Source organism: Myotis daubentonii, chromosome 6 (assembly GCF_963259705.1).
Source record: "Myotis daubentonii chromosome 6, mMyoDau2.1, whole genome shotgun sequence".
Taxonomy (NCBI): domain Eukaryota; kingdom Metazoa; phylum Chordata; class Mammalia; order Chiroptera; family Vespertilionidae; genus Myotis; species Myotis daubentonii.
The window spans coordinates 63,175,456-63,193,435 of record NC_081845.1 but is presented as its reverse complement, the minus strand read 5'-3'; the positions used below and the strand labels follow the sequence as shown (position 1 = coordinate 63,193,435).

General features: G+C 41.5%; 1 protein-coding gene across 2 annotated transcripts in view; it reads right to left on the bottom strand.

Annotated features, from left to right (window-relative positions):
* Positions 1–17,980, bottom strand: part of TMEM30A (transmembrane protein 30A) — a 40,662-nt gene that overhangs the window by 15,326 nt on the left and 7,356 nt on the right. For both annotated transcript variants that reach the window (XM_059701149.1, XM_059701148.1), the window contains exon 2: positions 624–731. In XM_059701149.1, the coding sequence (XP_059557132.1) occupies positions 624–731 (108 nt within the window). The remainder of the gene's footprint in view (positions 1–623; positions 732–17,980) is intronic.

The following is a 17,980-nucleotide window of genomic DNA, read 5'->3' as shown; positions in this document are numbered from 1 at the left end:
TTTTTTTTTTTTGTTAATCTTTGGCCGAGGATATTTTTCCATTGATTTTTAGGGAGAGTGGAAGAGAGAGGGAAAGACAGCGAGAAATATTGATGTGAGAGAAACACATCAATTGGTTGCCTCCGACCAAGGTCAGGGCCCAAGGAGCCTGCAACCAAGGTACATGCCCCTGACCAGGATTGAACCCACGACCCTTTGGTCCACAGGCCGACGCTCTATTCACTGAGCCAAATCAGCTAGGGCAGTATTTATTTTCTAAAAACTTGTTTTAATATTAGAAGTGGGCAAAATAATTTGAACAATAATTTTAAAAATACAAGTGTAGATATAAATGTGATCAAAAGTGATTTGTACAATAAAATTTTTCAGTAATATAAAAAACAATGTTTTAAATTTAGATTACAAAGTGCTAAAATAAACTACTTAAATACATGTCTTTAATTACCAGGTAGCATAATTCAATAGAAAAAAAAAAAAAAAGCTTTTTTAGCATAAGAGCATCTACAACCAATTAATTAAAGTGACTTCTCCAAACACACACAAAACAATTTTGTAAAAACATTAACACAATATAACACTTTTTAAAGCATGGCTTCTTAAACACATTACTTGGGAATACAGACCTCAAATGACTGTTCCAGTGTGAAGTTAATTGTACAAATACAAGGTGTCACATTCCGGGACAAACATTTATTGCAGGGACTGGAAGGGTCTATTCCGGTATAATCAATCTGCAAAAGAAAAAACAGAACTAAGTACTTCCTTGGAAAAAGTGGATACATTCTAAAATAACTTGCTCTTAGAGAGGAAAGTGAGTCCAATGAAGCAACCTACATCTCAAGAAAAAAGCTTTTTAAGGTTATCTGTTTATTTTATTTTACCAGTGTGAGTGAAAACTGGAAAGACTCATGTTATTATACTAGCTCACCTTTCCAAGTAAATTTCTCTCTATATACTTTTTATCAAAAGAAAATCATTTATGCATCAAAATCATAAATATGAAATCCAAACTGCACGAGGTACAAAGATTTAAAGAGCTATAACAAAAAGATTTAAAGAACTGTGAACAAAAAAAGGAGCTATAAAATAACCCTAATAAGCTCAGGGGGCCACATGGCAGGCCTGACAAGCTCAGTGAACAAAAGTAACCACACAGGATGGTCTAATCATAAATTCCTAACTGGGCAGGCCATGGCGGGTAGTCACATCCCAGGCCTGTAGCTTCCTTAGCAGAGGTAAATCTTTAAATGAACTCTGTCCATCGTTCTTATGCATCTAGGAGGCCAGAGTAATTTTCTTTTCTAGATCCCTCGAAGACATAATGGAGGCACCAGAGCACATGACCACCACAGCACTCATGTTAATCTTGTTCCTTTTATATATATATATATTTTTTTATTGATTTTTTACAGAGAGGAGGGGAGAGGGATAGAGAGTTAGAAACATCGATGAGAGAAAAACATCGATCAGCTGCCTCTTGCACACCCCCACTGGGGATGTGCCCGCAACCAAGGTACATGCCCTTGACCAGAATCGAACCTGGGACCCTTGAGTCCACAGGCTGATGCTCTATCCGCTGAGCCAAACCGGTTAGGGCTCTTGATCCTTATATACCATCCCTAGGTACTGTAAATGTAAATTATTAACAATCCTGTACCCACCAGTGTACAAGAAATATGTGTTTCTCCATTTTGCCATTTGTTCAATGCTAGAGATTTCCCTGGTTTGCCTTCTCCCACCTCCTTAATTTACCAACAATGGATTTCATGTGTTCCTCCTTACATTTTCTTTGATTCTAAATGCAGAAAAGGAACTACAAACCTGCTATTCTCCCAAGCATTTTCTCAATCAGTTGAGATTTTGCTTCTGGGCATGTCCTCAAAATTTGGCTCAAATAAACTCTTTTAAGACTTTTCTGTAGGCTGGATGTTCTTTTGTGGACATAATTTAAAACAAGACTAATACAGAGATTTGTAAATCAGCTATTGCTCTTACCTCTTCTAATCTTAAATATTTTTCAGTTATCTGAGCTTAGCTTTCCATGGTACATTTTCAAATTAAAAAAAAAAAAAAAAGTATTAGGTTTCTCAAGGGCTACCATTTTTTAAAAGCCTGGTGTTGTCTAATAAAGAATTTGCCAGCCCTAGCCAGTTTGGCTCAGTAGATAGAGTGTCAACCTGCGGACTGAAGGGTCCCAGGATGGATTCCAGTCAAGGGTACATACCTAGGGTTGTGGGTTTGATCCCCAGTAGGGGGCGTGCAGGAGGCAACTAATCGATGATTCTCTCTCATCATTGATGTTCCTCTCCCTCTCCCTTCCTCTCTGAAATCAATAAAAATACATTAAAAAAAAAAAAAGAATATGTCTTGTCTTTGTCCTGGATTTCAGGCAGGGAGTTTCTAAAACCCTTGGAATTTCCTGTGATAGGAGAGTATTTGTTTTTGATAAATCCCTTGATTCAAGCTCAAATTTATGCTAACAAAATGGTTCAGGCTCAGGCTCAGGCTCAGGCTCAGGGCTGGTGACCAGAAAGACTAGATGTGATTAGGGACTTTGGCAGAGAACCCCTCATTGTCTGAAGAAAGGCTGGAAATTTAGTTCAATCCTGTGGCCAATGCTTAATCAATCATGCCTATGTCAAGAAATTTCAATAAAAACTCTGGACACGGAAACACAGGGGAGCTTCCTAGTTGGTTAATCCACTGATGTGCCAGGAGTGTGATGTGACCTGCTTCCACAGGGAGAGGGCAAGAGGCTCTGCATTCAGGACCCTTCAAGTCCTTGCCTCATGCATCTCTTCATTTAGCTGGTCCCAATTTCTATTGTTTATAATAAAACTGTAATCATAAGTATAGCATTTCCCTGAGTTCTATGAATCATTCTAGCAAATTATAAAACCTGAGAGGAGTCACAGGAAACCCCCCATTTGATAGCCAGTTGGTCAGAAGTGTAGGTGGCCTAGAGACCTCTGAACTTGCAACTTGCATCTGAAGTGAGAGCAGTCTTGTGAGGGGGGTTTGGGAACCCCCCTTATCTGTAAGCTACTTGGCTAGAAGTGTGAATAGCCTGGTGACCTGGCTGCGGCTGGTGTATGAAGAAGTGGCAGTCTAATTGGGGAACATGTCCTTACACCTGTGGAGTTTGATGATAACTCAGGGTGATTAGTGTCAGAACTAAATTGCAGTACACCAGCTGGTGTAAGACCTGGCCAGATAGCTAAAAATGACAGCTTTTGTGTCCATTATCAGATTTTTTTAAACTAGATTTTATGTTTTTAGAGCAGTTTTAGGTTCACAGCAAAACTGAATGGAAAGTACAGAGTTCTCATATACTTTCTGCGCCCCCTCCCTCGCCACACACACACACAGCCCCAACGAGCAATATGCTCCACCAGAGTGAAACATTTTTTTACAATTAAGGACCCTACATTGATACATCATAATAACTCAAAGGCCATAGGCTACACTAAAATTCACTCTTGATGTTCTACACTCTATGGATTTTGACAAATGTATAATGACAGGTATACACCATCAGAGTATCATACATAATAGTTTTTACTACCTTAAAAATCCCCTGTACTCTAATACATCCTGTTAACCTGAGGAGCTGCCACTGATCTTTTTAATATTTCCACAGTTTTGCCTTTTTCAGAATGTCAGATAGTTGGAATTATACAGTATGTAGCCTTTTCGAATTGGCCTTTCACTAAGTATATATATTTAAGGTTCCTCCATGTCTTTTCATAGTTTAATAGCATATTAATTTTTAGCATTGAACATTATTCCATTTCCTGGATGTACCAGATTATTCACCCATTCAACTACTGAAGAATACTGTAAAAATTAATAAACAGAAACTTCATTGAAAATGGAGCCAGGAGAAGAGAGAATCTCACTCATTGCTGATCCCAACAGGAAGAGACAAAGTGAGAAAATAGCCATATGCAAGTTTAGGAAGAGGGTCCTCACCAGGAAGTGAATCTGCCCACACTTTGATCTCGCACTTCCCAGCCTCCAAGACTGAGAAATAAATGCCTGTGAAACCACCCAGTCTGTGATATATTTTTAAAGTAGCCCAAGCTAAGACAGATTTGGTACCAAAAAGTGGGGTGCTGCTGTAACAGGAATATATAAACAATCTTGAACAGAATACTTGTAGAAATATAGATGGTAAAGGCCATTCTGGTGAGGTTTCAGATGAAAATGAGGAACATGTTATTGGACAATGGAAAAAAGATGATCCTTGTTATAAAGTGGCAAAAAGAACACACTGGCTATGTTCTAGCATTCTGTGGAATTTGTAGGGAACAAAACTGAAATTTTATTGAGTAAGGAGACTTCTCAGCAAAGTGTTGAAGGAATAGCTTGGTTTCACCTGACTGCTTATAGTAAATGGCAAGAACAAAGAAATGAAAAGAGAAGGAATAATGGTAAGCAAAACAAGACTAACACTTAAAGATTTGGAAAATACTCAAGTATATCCATATTGCAAAAAACAAGAAAGTTTGTTCTGTAGAGAATACTACAGTGTGGCCGAACAACCATCTGATTAAAAAAAAAAAAATAGTGTGAGTGTGATGTAATTAGCCATTCCAGCAGAATAGCAATAGCTGCTACTAGGCTACAACCAAGGATCACTGACTCCAGGCCCAATGCTCTTCTACTAAACTATTTTTCCCAAGAACAGTGAGTCCCCTTTGCCTTCTAGAAGACTATCTTTATCAAAATAGCACATGAAATAACTACTATAAATGCAAAGTGCAAACTGAATGGTAAAGAAGACAGTTACAGACCACTATATTCATACTAAGAAGAAAAGAGGATTTTAAATGAGCCATAAAAAAAGAGGGGGCATATGAAGTAGCAAGAAGATAGAGAGCACAGGTACCTTTAAGGACACTGAGCATAAATACTTTGGATTTGTGGAGAATTTTCATGAGACAAGGAAATGAAAACAGATTAAGAAGATAAACTAGAGCCATATGACACACAGTGTTTGACTACTGTTTACAGACTATTTATTAAGGGCCAGATATTATAAGCACTTAATACATTATCATCTCATTAAAAAATACAATAGTCCTTGCAAAGTTTGTTTTCACTTTCCTTATTTTAGAACAAGTGTCCCAGTGCACGGATTCGTGCACATTGAAAGGAAATTAATTAGAAGGTGGCCGGTGGGCAGGGACCGGACACCCCTTGGATCCAACCTCCCACAGTCCCTCCCTGGCCGGCCGCACCTGGGGTGGTGCTGTGGCTTGAAGGGCGTCAGCGGAGTGAGCGTGGTCCCTCCAGCAGGTGGAATCCCTCGGCCTGGCCTGCAGGGATCGGGCCAAAACCGGCTCTCCAACATCCCCTGAGGGGTTCCCGGATTGCAAGAGGGTGGTTCTTGGGTTCTTCTGTGTTAGGCGCTACTTAGGAAGGTGTAGCAATTTTCCCAAGATCATCTAGCTAATAATTAGGAGAAGGTATTTGAACCCAGCTCAGCCTTTCTCAAAAATCTATACTCCTGGCACCATATTATGCTCTCTCACACAATGGACATAAAACATTCTTTCTAATGTACAAACTCAAGACCTTCAGATTATAAGAATGAAGAAAACTCATTGAGATATAATTATGATTTGTTTTTGTTGTTATGAACTGCCCAGCATTGCAACTCTCTCCAAAGTATTGTGGAATTCCCCATATTGAGAGTTTTATAGGAAGACAGGACTCAATCTCCCACCACAGAAGCCAAAGGGGTAAATGAGTCCTCCTTCTCCCTAGCCCCAGGCAGCGAGTACAAAAGCATAAAATCTGGAGCAATTCAATTGAGTCTAGATGACTGAGTCTCCATATAAATCACTAAATGTTGGGAGACAGACCAGAGTGGGTGTGATTAGATTAGTAGCCACAGCAGTAGCTGGGAGAACTCAGCAGCCGCTATATCTTTAAGTCACTGTTTCTGCTTCCAAACTTTCTTTTCTGTCTCCAAACATGCTCCTCTCGACTTCCTATCCATTTTATGTTGTGACCTACCCAATCTCCCTCTAAAAAATTCCTTTCCTGTGTAAGCTATCCAGAGTTGGTTACTGCTTCTGACAACAAAGTTTCTGAAAGCCCAGTTACCCTGAGTGTTAAAAATGTCCTGCAGGAAATTAAGAAGCTTGAGAGATTTGTAAGGAGGCTAACATAACAAAATATTTGTGTAAGAACAGATTTAAAAAGTCTAGGAAATGGAACTTTCATTTCTTCCTTAATGCCCAATCATGAAGTAATCATTCCTTAATACTGTAGAGGAGGAGGAAATTTTACCCCCTTAAGTTCTTTCGGCTAGTCTAATAATTAAATAAACATGAGATAGATTAAAAAGAGAGAAAAAACCCCCACAAATTTAATACATACTTACACATGTGAACCCCACATACATGAGAGGTTCCAGGAAAGAGAGGGAAAATGAGGGACATACGACATTCTGAGCTAAGGATGACCTAGGGGCTTCAGAGGGAAAGAGGTCACTGTAGGACAATAAGAACAGAAGATGTTCAGTAATTAGAAGTTTATCCGGCCATATAGCTAGGTCATAAAGTTATTTCTGGTTGTAACTCTTATTATAGATAAGACCCTAATTTAAAGTCCTTAAGGGAGAGGTAAAAGTTTTCATGAGCCTGCAGGGTCTTGAGATAATTCACATTCCAAAGAAGTGGGTTTCGTAACTTTGAGCCACTATAAACTAAAACAGGGTGGCTTTTTAGCCCAGGGGACAAAATGTGTTTAGAGCTATGGAGAGGGCCATTCCAACCCTATTCTAGAATTCTTAGTAATGGCAGCATTGAAAGCTTCAAGAGATAGCTCCTTAGCTCGGACACTGAGGTACAGCAACACTAGTAGCAACAAGGAAATTCATTCAATTGACATTAGGTAGGGCAGACATCAGCTAGGGAATAGGATGGGCATGGCATTACCCCTGCTGTAGGTGATAGGAGCAGATTCTTCAGTTTTATGAGTCCTATTATTGCCAGTGGTGTGATACCACAGCAGCAAGCAAAAAAGAGAAGTCTGTAGAGGCTGAGCAATTGTCCACATTCTTGCTTCAGAGGAAGTAATGCAAGTTACACTGCTTCCTATCCATGGCTCAAAAATAAGGGATAGCACTGAAGTTTTCCACAGAGGTTACTGTAATTGTAAAATAAGTCATTTGTATAACTCAGGCCCTCATAGGAAAGAAGGTGAATATGGATTATGAGAGTCAGAGGAAATATATGTAACAGGGGCACGAGGCAGCAGGGTACCCTGGAGTACTGAACAACATTTTAAAAAGTATTTTAAATGCGTCCTTTTTATTAAATAGGTAATACATTAATGTAAAAAACTTCCCCTCAAAAATACTTATCAGATAAAGGGGGTGGAGAAAATAAACATCCATATTTAAATTATTTAGACCCTCTTCAAACTTAGCAGTTGAATTTTTTAAAACTGAGTCACTCCAGGCCCTGACTGGTTTGGCTCAGTGGATAGAGCATCGGCCTGCGGACTGAAAGGTCCCAGGTTCGATTCCAGTCGAGGGCATGTACCTTGGTTGTGGGCACATCCCCAGTGTGGGGTGTGCAGGAGGCAGCTGATTGATGTTTCTCTCTCATCAATGTTTCTAATTCTCTATCCCTCTCCCTTCCTCTCTGTAAAAATCAATAAAATATATTAAAAAAAAAAAGTCACTCCGGGTTATTTTATTTTTGAAAATTAGTTTTAAAAAATCAACAGCTAAGTTCTAAATTTACAGGTACAAAACAAATTTAATCCTTTATCTCCTAGTAAAATTCTATGGGCCATATGAAATCTGTTGTATGCTTATGTAAGTTAGAGACTGTGAATGGGAAGCATAGACAAGATTTTTACTTCTAATTCTATAGAAGTCTCAATTTTACACTTGTAAATGTAAATTATCTTTGAAGAAAGAACAGCAACAGCAAAGCTATGTATTATTTCCCAAATGTCTACTCCATGTCAGAACTGTTCTTAATCTATTACATAAAGGAAATTGAGATTCAGAAGTTAAAGGACCAAAAACCAAACACCTGGTATATGACTATGTCCATTTCCTAGAGTTGCCTTAACAAATGACCACAGACTGGATGTCTTAGAACAAGAGAAATTTATTATCTCATGGTTGGAGGCTAAAAATCTGAATTCAAAGTGTCAGCATGGCTATACTCCCCCTGTGACTCTTGGCAGAATCCTTCCTTGCCTCTTCCTAGCTTCCTTGGCATTCCTTGGCTTGCAGCTGCACTGCTCCACCTCTGCCTTTGTCGTTACATGTCTGTCTTCACATCTTCTTCCCTCTATGAGTGTCTGTATCTTCCTACAAAAACTCCAGTCATATTGGTTAGGAGCCCACCCAAATGACCTTAACTTAACTTGACTACATCTGCAATGACTCTACTTCCAAATAAAATCACATTCATAGGAACTAGGAATTAGGATCTCAACATATCTTCTGGAGGGAAGGAGATACAATTCAATACATCACATGATAGCTCCAAAGTTGCTATTCTTTCCATCAGACTGTACTCTTGCTTCCCATACTCTTTAATATTATATTAACATTATACAATAATTTAGGAATATGGAAGCCAATTTAAAAAACAATATATTTTAAAATAAAATTGGCACCAATTGTTAATATGCTGATGTTTTAAACAATACTACCAAATCTTATTTTTCATCTAAAATATAGATTTAAAAGTAACAACTTTGTCATAAGTAGATGTTATCCCAGGACCACCTTAAATTTTGGAGTTTGAAATAGAATTTTATAATACAAATTTTCATACACAAAGCTGTTATATATAGCATTTAACTCATTTCTACAAACAAAATAAGTTCTAACATGAAGTTTTAATTTACCCCTTAAAAGTCTCATTAAAATATCAAGTTATAAAAACTGCCTAGGACAGACCTGATGAAAAGGGCTTTCCTAATTATGCTCTCTTATATGACAAGGTGGCTCAAAGAACTGATAAGCAATTAATATACATAAAGGGCTTTCTATTTTGAGGCAATAGATGGTCTTTTCTATTAAAAAACACTGTATTTATATAGTTATATAAATGATGTTCAAATATTAGTGCCTTTTGCCTAGTGCTACTTTCTGACGATAGCCTCATGCTGCCTCGTATCATGTGTCCTCCATTACACTACCCTCTCTACACTGTCACTGGTCTTATCTTCACCCCTCAGCCCCATTTTTATATTCCTAGGTATATTCACTTGGTTGCACTTCTTCCTTCCCAACTGAAACGCTATTTCAAATCATGGTGATCTTCTGAAAATTAAGCCATGCATACATGACCTGTCAATCTTTTTTGGTTATGCTTCACTAAAAACTTGACTTAAAAAAATCAATAATGATGGTTCTTTGAATCCCTTAATCTCACACCCAACTGTGGTCTTTTGAAACCTGTAAATGGTACCACCATTGTCCCAAGCATCCTAGCTCAACATCCTGGCATATTTGGCGTAATGGTGCAGTCCCCAACTTCTACCAATTCTTCCTTAGCAATATACTTAGCATCTTTGAATTTGACTCTCATTGCTTCCACTAGAGATAAAACTTTGAGTCCCTCATGCCAGTTTTTTAAAAGGTAAAAGAAAAATACACCATATCTTTTTAAAAGTCAAGTAAAAATTTCTAAATTTTTTTCATAACTAAATATTATCACACATAATTGTGAGACCTGAGAGCTTTGAACAACAGCCAACTTACTATGTTGATAAACAATGTTATTAGATGCTATAATATCACATAATCAATCTTACATTTTAATTTATTTTAGAAATTAAACTATTTCTAAATTTATTAGTAGCTATAATATCACATAACCATTCTTACATTTTAATTTATTTTAGAAATTATATACAAATCTATATAATTAATGGTTGGTCCACAGTTTCCAATTTTTGAGAACTAATAAGGATATAACAGTACTTCCTTCTAAAATAAGCTTCCAAAAATTTGGGGGTTGGGGGTGAAGTATTTTATGCCATTTTTAAAATCATGTACCCCTTCCTTTGCTACAAGATTTGCGGATCAACCTGTTTACTAAATTTGTTTTGCCTTTAGATACAGACGATATCACTGTTTATATAAGTTTGATCTTGTAGTATATAACATTTTCCTTGGCTAATTTCAATAACTCCTTCAAACCCATAATACCAATCAGATGATTAAACTCTCAATATATTGTTTTAAAATGTGATTATAACAATTGAACTTGATTATTTAATCTATTCATTCAAACACCTTAGTTCCTATTAGATGCCAAGCATTGTGCTATATATAGGATGGGAATACATAATAGAAAAATGTATTCTTTGTACCACAAAAGACTTTAGAGACTAGTGGAATAGAAAGTCATGTTAATCAATAATTACAGAATATAATTTTTTTTGGACTGCTTTTTTTTTCACCTGAGGATATTTTTCCATTGATTTTTAGAAAAGAGTAGAAGGGAGAGGAGAGATAGAGAAATATCGATGTGAGAGAGAGACATTGAATTGTTGCCTCCCACATGAGCCCCAACCACAGCCAGGGATCAAGCCTGCAACTGAAGTATGTGTCCTACGATCAGAATTGAACCTGGGACCCCCCTTCAGTCCACGGGTTGGTGATCTATCCACTGAGCCAAACCATCTAGGGCTACAGAATATAATTTGATAATGCTATGACAGGTCATAAGCTAGTACTTCTAAAACCTGAAAGAAGCATATGAATCAGGTGGGGAAAGGGAGAAATCAAGGAAAACTTTCTATAGTGCTGACAGGAATGAAATTTGAAAAAACATGGTAGAATAAGAAAAGGAAGGACATTTAAGGTAGATCTAGCAGCATGATACATCCCAGAAACTAAAATAGTTTGCTACTGCTAGAGCAAAGGGTAGGGGAATGGTATATGAGGCTGGAGAAGTAGAAAGTAGCCTATCATAAAGAACATTATATTTTACATTAAGGATCTAAACATTATCTGGAATGCTAGAGAGAGCCACAAGAAAAATTTTAATGAAGAGAATGAGATACAGTGGGGCCTTGGCTTATGAGTTTAATTCGTTCCGTGATGGAACTCGTAACTCAAATTACTCGTATGTCAAATCATAAAGTGAACGAGTGAGACACGTGATGCTGGGCTGATGTTGTGGCGTTCACTGTGACGTTCGCTGCGCAACTAGTGGTGGGGTATCTGAAGCTGGCTCGTAACCCGAATTTTAGCTTGCAACTCAAAGCAAAAAATCGGCCGAAAGGCGGCTCATATCTCGAAAAACTCGTTAGTCGGGACACTCGTAAGTCAAGGCCCCACTGTATTCCAATTATCCTTTTAAAAAGATCACTTTGGCCCTGGTCAGTGTGGCCGGTTGGGTTAGAGAGTCATCCCTTATACCAAGCATGTCAAACTTGCAGCCTGCAGGCAACAACGAATATTTTTGCAGCCCAGCCAATATAATGGTATGTAAGAAACGTTTTTTTGTTTGTTTGTTTGTTTTAAATATATTTTATTGATTTTTTTACAGAGAGGAAGGGAGAGAGATAGTTAGAAATATCGATGAGAGAGAAACATCGATCAGCTGCCTCCTGCACATCTCCTACTGGGGATATGCCCGCAACCCAGGTACATGCCCTTGACCGGAATCGAACCTGGGACCTTTCAGTCCGCAGGCCGACGCTCTATCCACTGAGCCAAATCGGTTTCGGCAAGAAACGTTTTAATAAAAATTCCGTAACTTAATTTTTGCAATATCCTGTCATACATAATCTACACTAATAAAAAAGAAACATGGTAATTGGCGTACGACCGCTACCCTTCCCATTGGCTAATCAGGGCAATATGCAAATTAACTGTCAGCCAAGATGGGGGCCGGCAGCCAGGCAGCTTGAAACTAACATGAGGCTTGCTTCCTTCAGTGACGGAGGACTCCAACATTCCCCGCCAGCCGCTGCAGGCCTCTGAGCCTGCAGTTTCAAACATTGTAACAAATATAGACGCTAAACAAAACCCCAGAAACCAGCTTTCAGCTGGCTGGGATCTCAGAGCTGGAGTTGATACAGAGTTTCGAGAACCGAAACAAACCAGATACCTGCTTTCAGCAGCGGAGGACTAAGAGCTGGAGCCTCAGAGCTAAAGCTGGCCCAGAATAAAAAAAAAAGAAAGAAAAAAAGGAGCAGTTGGGAGCTTCAGTCCCAGCCTGAAAACAGCCCTCAGCCCCTCACCCAGACTGGCCAGGCACCCCAGTGGGGACCCCCACCCTGAAGGGTGTGTGACCAGCTGCAAACAGCCATCATCCCCTCATCCAGGCTGGCCAGGCACCCTAGTGGAGACCCCCACCCTGATCCAGGACACCCTTCAGGGCAAACCAGTCAGCCCCCACCCATGCACCAGGCCTCTATCCTATATAGTAAAAGGGTAATATGCCTCCCAGCACTGGGATCAGCAGAGCTGAGAGGCCTCCCGGCACCGGGATCAGTGTGACAGGGGGCAGCGCCCAAACCCACTGATTGCCCTGCGGCTGTGTGTGTGACAGGGGGCGGGGCCACAACCTCCCTATCCGCCCTGCTCTGTTCGTGACAGGTGAAGGCGCCCAACCCCCTGATCGGCCCTGCTCTGTGGGTGATAGAGGGCGGCGCCCCAACCCCCCCTCCCCCCCACGGGCCCTGCTCTGTGTGTGACGGGGTAGAGCCATAACCTCCCCATCGGCCCTGCCCTGAGTGTGACAGTGGCGGCGCCCCAACCCCCTGATCGGCCCTGCTCTGTGGGTGATAGAGGGTGGCGCCCCAACCCCCTGATCCGCCCTGCTCTGTGTGTGACAGGGGGCAGTGTGCCAACTCCCCTATCGGCCCTACTTTGTGAGTGACAGGGGGGAGCTCCTCAACCTCCTGATGGGCCCTGCTCTGTGCATGACAGGGGGCAGTGCCCCAACCCCCTGATTGGCCCTGCTCTGTGCGTGACGGGGTGGCGCCACAACCTCCCCATCGACTCTGCCTTGAGTGTGACAGGGGGCGTGCCCCAACCCCCCAATCGGCCCTACCCTGAGCGTGACTGAGGGTGGCATCGCAACCTCCCAATCCGCCCTGCTCTGTGCATGACAGGGGGCGGTGCCCCAACCCTCCAATCGGCCCTGCTCTGAGCCCAACCAGGGGCTGAACCTAGGGATTGGGCCTGCCCTCTACCACCCGGGAGCAGGCCTAAGTCAGCAAGTCGTTATCTCCTAAGGGGTCCCAGGCAGCGAGAGGGCACAGGCCGGGCTGAGGGACCCCATCTCCCCCCCGAGTGCACAAATTTTTGTGCACTGGGCCTCTAGTTATTAATAACCAACTACAACATTCGCTAATGACTGATTACTATAATCATGTTGCATTCATTTCCCTTACCCACCTTATGTGCAGGCGCACCATTTCTCTCCACTAATACTAGCAGCGAATCTTTTAACAGCCAATTGCCATGGACTTATTTGTTTGGTGTGTGCAACAGTAAATATTTTGCTTTTGAAGAACAAGAAAAATAGGTTTATTTGTGTTATGCTTATTAATTTGTACCGTTATTCAGTGTCTTGTAAATTAATGTATAAGAAAAAATATTAATTTTATTAAAATATTCTATTTTTTATGTTAACGATTACTCACTTATTTCAGCCCTTTGTATTCAGCATCTCTATTGAAATAAACCTACATTTCTATGAAAATTGAAGCCTTTGTTTTTTTGTGGTCCACATAAACTTAAACCTTGTTTATTTGGTCAGTGTTAGCTTTTGAGTTTGACATGCTTGCCTTACACCAAAAGGTGGTGGGTTCAACTCCTGGCCAGGTTTGATCCCAATTCGATGCCTGGTGGGGGTGCATGCCAGAGGCAGCGGATCAGTGTTTCTCTCTCACATTGATGTTATTCTCTCTCTAAAATCAATTTTTAAAAATAATGTTTAAAAGATTACTCTGGCAGTAAAAAACAGAAAGACTTAAGAAAATGCCAGACTAGAAGCAAAGAAAACAAAATGCTACTGCAATAATCCACGTGAGAAATGTTGAGAACATAAACTTAGAAAAGGGCAGAGGGAATGGGAAAGAGACAGATTCAAAAAAATATAAAGAAAGAATTCACATAACTTAATGCCTAGAGGTGAGATGAGGACAAATCAGTTTAAGTTGATTTCCAGGGTTTCTAGCTTAAAAAAACCACATAGATGGTAATGCCATCATTCACTGTAAGACAGGTTACCAGAGCTCTTCATGTTGCTAACTCAAAGGTCAGCTCTCAGTCCTGTTTCTATAACTATCATCAGCATTAGGCATGTTTGTTCACACCCTCTTCCTTGAAACAGGTTTCCTGGACACTACACTCTTTGCTTTTCCCCTGCCTCCTTGGCTGCTGCTTTTCAGTTTCCTTTGCTAGTTCCTCTTGATCTCCCTAACCACTTCAACAGAGTGACTCAGAGCCATAATCACTCTCTTGATCTCATTCCATCTTATGTCTTTATATATCTACTAGGGGCCCGGTGCACGAAGTTCGTGCACTGGGTGTGTGTGTGGGGGGGCGGGGGGAGTGTCCCTCAGCCCAGCCTGCCCCCTCTCACATACTGGGAGCCCTCAGGCGTTGACCCCCATTACCCTCCAATCGCAGGATCGGCCCCTTGCCCAGGCCTGACGCCTCTGGCCTAGGTGTCCGGCCCGGGCAGCGGGGACCTGCAGTGGCAGCGGGGGGCGCCGTGATTGCACGGGCTCCGCCCCTGCCCCTGCAGGATGCCTCTGGCTGAGGCGTCTGGCCCGGGCAGCGGGGACCCACAGCTGCAGCGGCCCCGAGATCGTGGGCTTTACTTTAGGCCCAGGCAAGGGGCCCCTAGCTCCCGGGACTGCCAGCTTCGATCGTGCCCAGCTCCCATCGCTGGCTCCACCCCTACTTCCTGCTATCACTGGCCAGGGCGGCAAAGGCGCCTGATTCTCCGATCATGGCTGGGGGGCAGGACAAAGGCGGCCCTGGGGCCGCCTTTGCCCTGCCCGCCAGCTCTAAGCTCCCCCCTGGGTTTCCGATCACTGTCAGTGGCAGGGGGCTTCTTCCTGCTTTCCCTTTCGCCTCCCTGCATTGTGCCTACATATGCAAATTAACCGCCATCCTGTTGGCAGTTAACTGCCAATCTTAGTTGGCAGTTAATTTGCATATAGCCCTGATTAGCCAATGAAAAGGGTATCGTCGTACACCAATTACCATTTTTCTCTTTTATTAGTGTTGATGCTGATTTGGCCTCAAATGTGTAACCCCAGTTTCAACCTTCCCCCTAAACTCTACACTCATGTATTCAATTGCCTACTCATTATTTCCAACTTGGTTATCTAAAAGGTGTCTCATCGTAGCAAGTCAAAAATCAAACCAAAAACACCCTCTTTATTCAGCTCCTCACCCCGCCCCCAAAACCCCCCTACTATCACACCAAAACTTCTTCTACAGTCTTTCCCACCTTGATAAACTACAACTCCATCTTTCCAATGCAGACCAAAATATCTTAGTTATCTTCATTCTACTTGAATTATTATTAATAGCCCCTTAACTGGTTTCCCTGCTTCTACTTATTCCCCAGATAATATTCTCCATATCATTGACAGGGTAACTCTTCTAATCTTAAGTAGTAAGATCATGTCACCTACCTGTGTGAAACTTTTCAATTGCTTCGCATTACACTGCCTGTAGAAGCCAAAATTCCTGTAACGACCCATGTGATGTGCACCCCACTACTTTACCACTCTAGCCTCATCTTCTACTATCCTCCCCCACTTCTCATTCTGCTCCAGCCAATGACTTCGTTGTTCCTCAAACATCCTACTATGTACTTTTGCTCTTATTTCTTCTGTCTGAAACATTCTTCCCTCAGATATCAATATAGCTCATTCCCTCATCTTTTTTAGACCTTCACACAAATACCACTTTAATGAGGCATTCCTTGACTACACAAAATTGTCAACTATTCTTCAACCATTCCTACTCCCCTTCATTTTTCTTCATAGCACTTTTCACCATCTAACATACTTCAGATACAGTGGATTAAGGAATGAGTGAATGGGAGCTGGGAATGGACAACTATAATAATAAAAGTGTATTATGCAAATCGACTTAACAACCAAACAGCAGAACAACCATTCGAATGATTACCTATGATACGTACTGGTGCCAGGCCAGCCAAGGAGGGTGTGATGCAATTGGTCGGGGGGGCCCTGCCATCACCCCACGATTGCCCTGCAGAGGAAGGCCCAGGCCACACTCTGCAGGATGATTGATGGGGGGGAGGGGGGGGGAGCTCTGCAATTGATTGCCCTAAGGAGGGAAGTCCAGGCCACCGGCCAGTGGGGCGATAGTTTGGGAAAGGGGGGAGCTCTGCGATCACCCCAAAGAAGCAGGCCCAGGTGTACGAGGCCGGCCAGCAATCGCCCTGCAGAGGGATGCCCAGGCCAGCCAAGGGATCGAACCCCACACCTGTCGCCCACAGAGGGAGGCGACCAGTGGCAGGGGAGGAGGAAGAGCGCCGCACAGATGGCAAGCAGTGGCAGCAGCAGGGCCAGCTGCCGGCAGCCAGGGGAAGGAAAGCCCCAAAAGGCCCTGATAGCTGGCCAAGCCTAGGGACCCTACCCAAGGGATCCTGGATTGTGAGAAGATGCAGGGTGGGCTGAAGGACACACCCCCTGCCCCCACCACCACCACCACCACCGTGCACAAATTTCATGCACTGGGCCTCTAGTTATCAATAAGTGTGCACATCTTTCTTTTCAAAAGAGAGTTTGAAAAAAGAGAATATAGACCAGCACCTAGAGGAAACAAAACAAGAGGTCAGAGTGCTAGAATTTGAATCCCAGCTGTGACTAAGCAAATGACTTATTCTCAGATTCAACATCCAACCTCTAAAAATAAAATGCAGAGAATAGCAACATTACCCTTATAAGTGTCCCTGTATCAAATGTCATATAAAATTCTTAGCAGACTCAAATAATATGGGTCATTATTACATTTTTATTATTAAATTAAATCAAGATAGGATATTTTCTCTTTTTTATTGATTTTTAGAGAGGTAGGAAAAGGGATAGAGAGAAACAGCAATCAGCTGCCTCCCACATACCCTTTCTAGGGATCAAGTCTGCAACCCTGGCATGAGATCTGACCAGGAATTAAACCGGAAACCTTTCAGTGCATGACATGACGCCTAACCAATTGAGCCACACTAGCCAGGGCCATGTGTAAGAGAAGAAATTAGAATGCATTTATATACTGAACAAAGAAAGAAAAAGACAGGCTGAAGAAAATAAGAGTGCATATTCCTTCTATAACTTTTTTAAAGTCTTAACATCAAAGTCCTATACCTGATTTGCTTTTCGTATACCACACAACACATATTGGCTTTTACCATGAAATCAAGTTAAACTCAATACTATAATCAATATAAAAATGTAACCATTATTCAGTGTCTAAACTACTAGACTCTGACATCTAGATGACTCAGCTCCCATCATAAACTCAGCCAACATAACATAGTATCACCAGACAAATCTTCCCTGTGTTACAGACTGTTAACGATCCTCACCCTAACTTGTGCCACCTTTCGTCCACAGTATAAAATTCTCAATTACTATCTAAAGACCCCTTTTCTCAGCCTCCCTTATAGCTAGTGTGGCTTTGTTACTAACACCCGCTGACTGGTCACAAGTATACTTCTGTTTCCACGTCCAAATGTTACTGACCGGTCACAAGTTAACTTTTATCTTTTTCTCAACTCATCGGTCAGTATTTCCAGAGATGTGACAAGCAATACATCTAATTCTTTCCATCCATCTTTTATTCTGGCAAAAGATTTTTAAAAGAGGCATTGCAGCAGAGAAGAACATTTGAGCGAATTATGTGCAGACACTTTGTCTGATTGGCTGAGTGGCTTTGGCAGTCAGTTGGAAGATAGTATTTTGTCAGAAGATAGTAATGAGT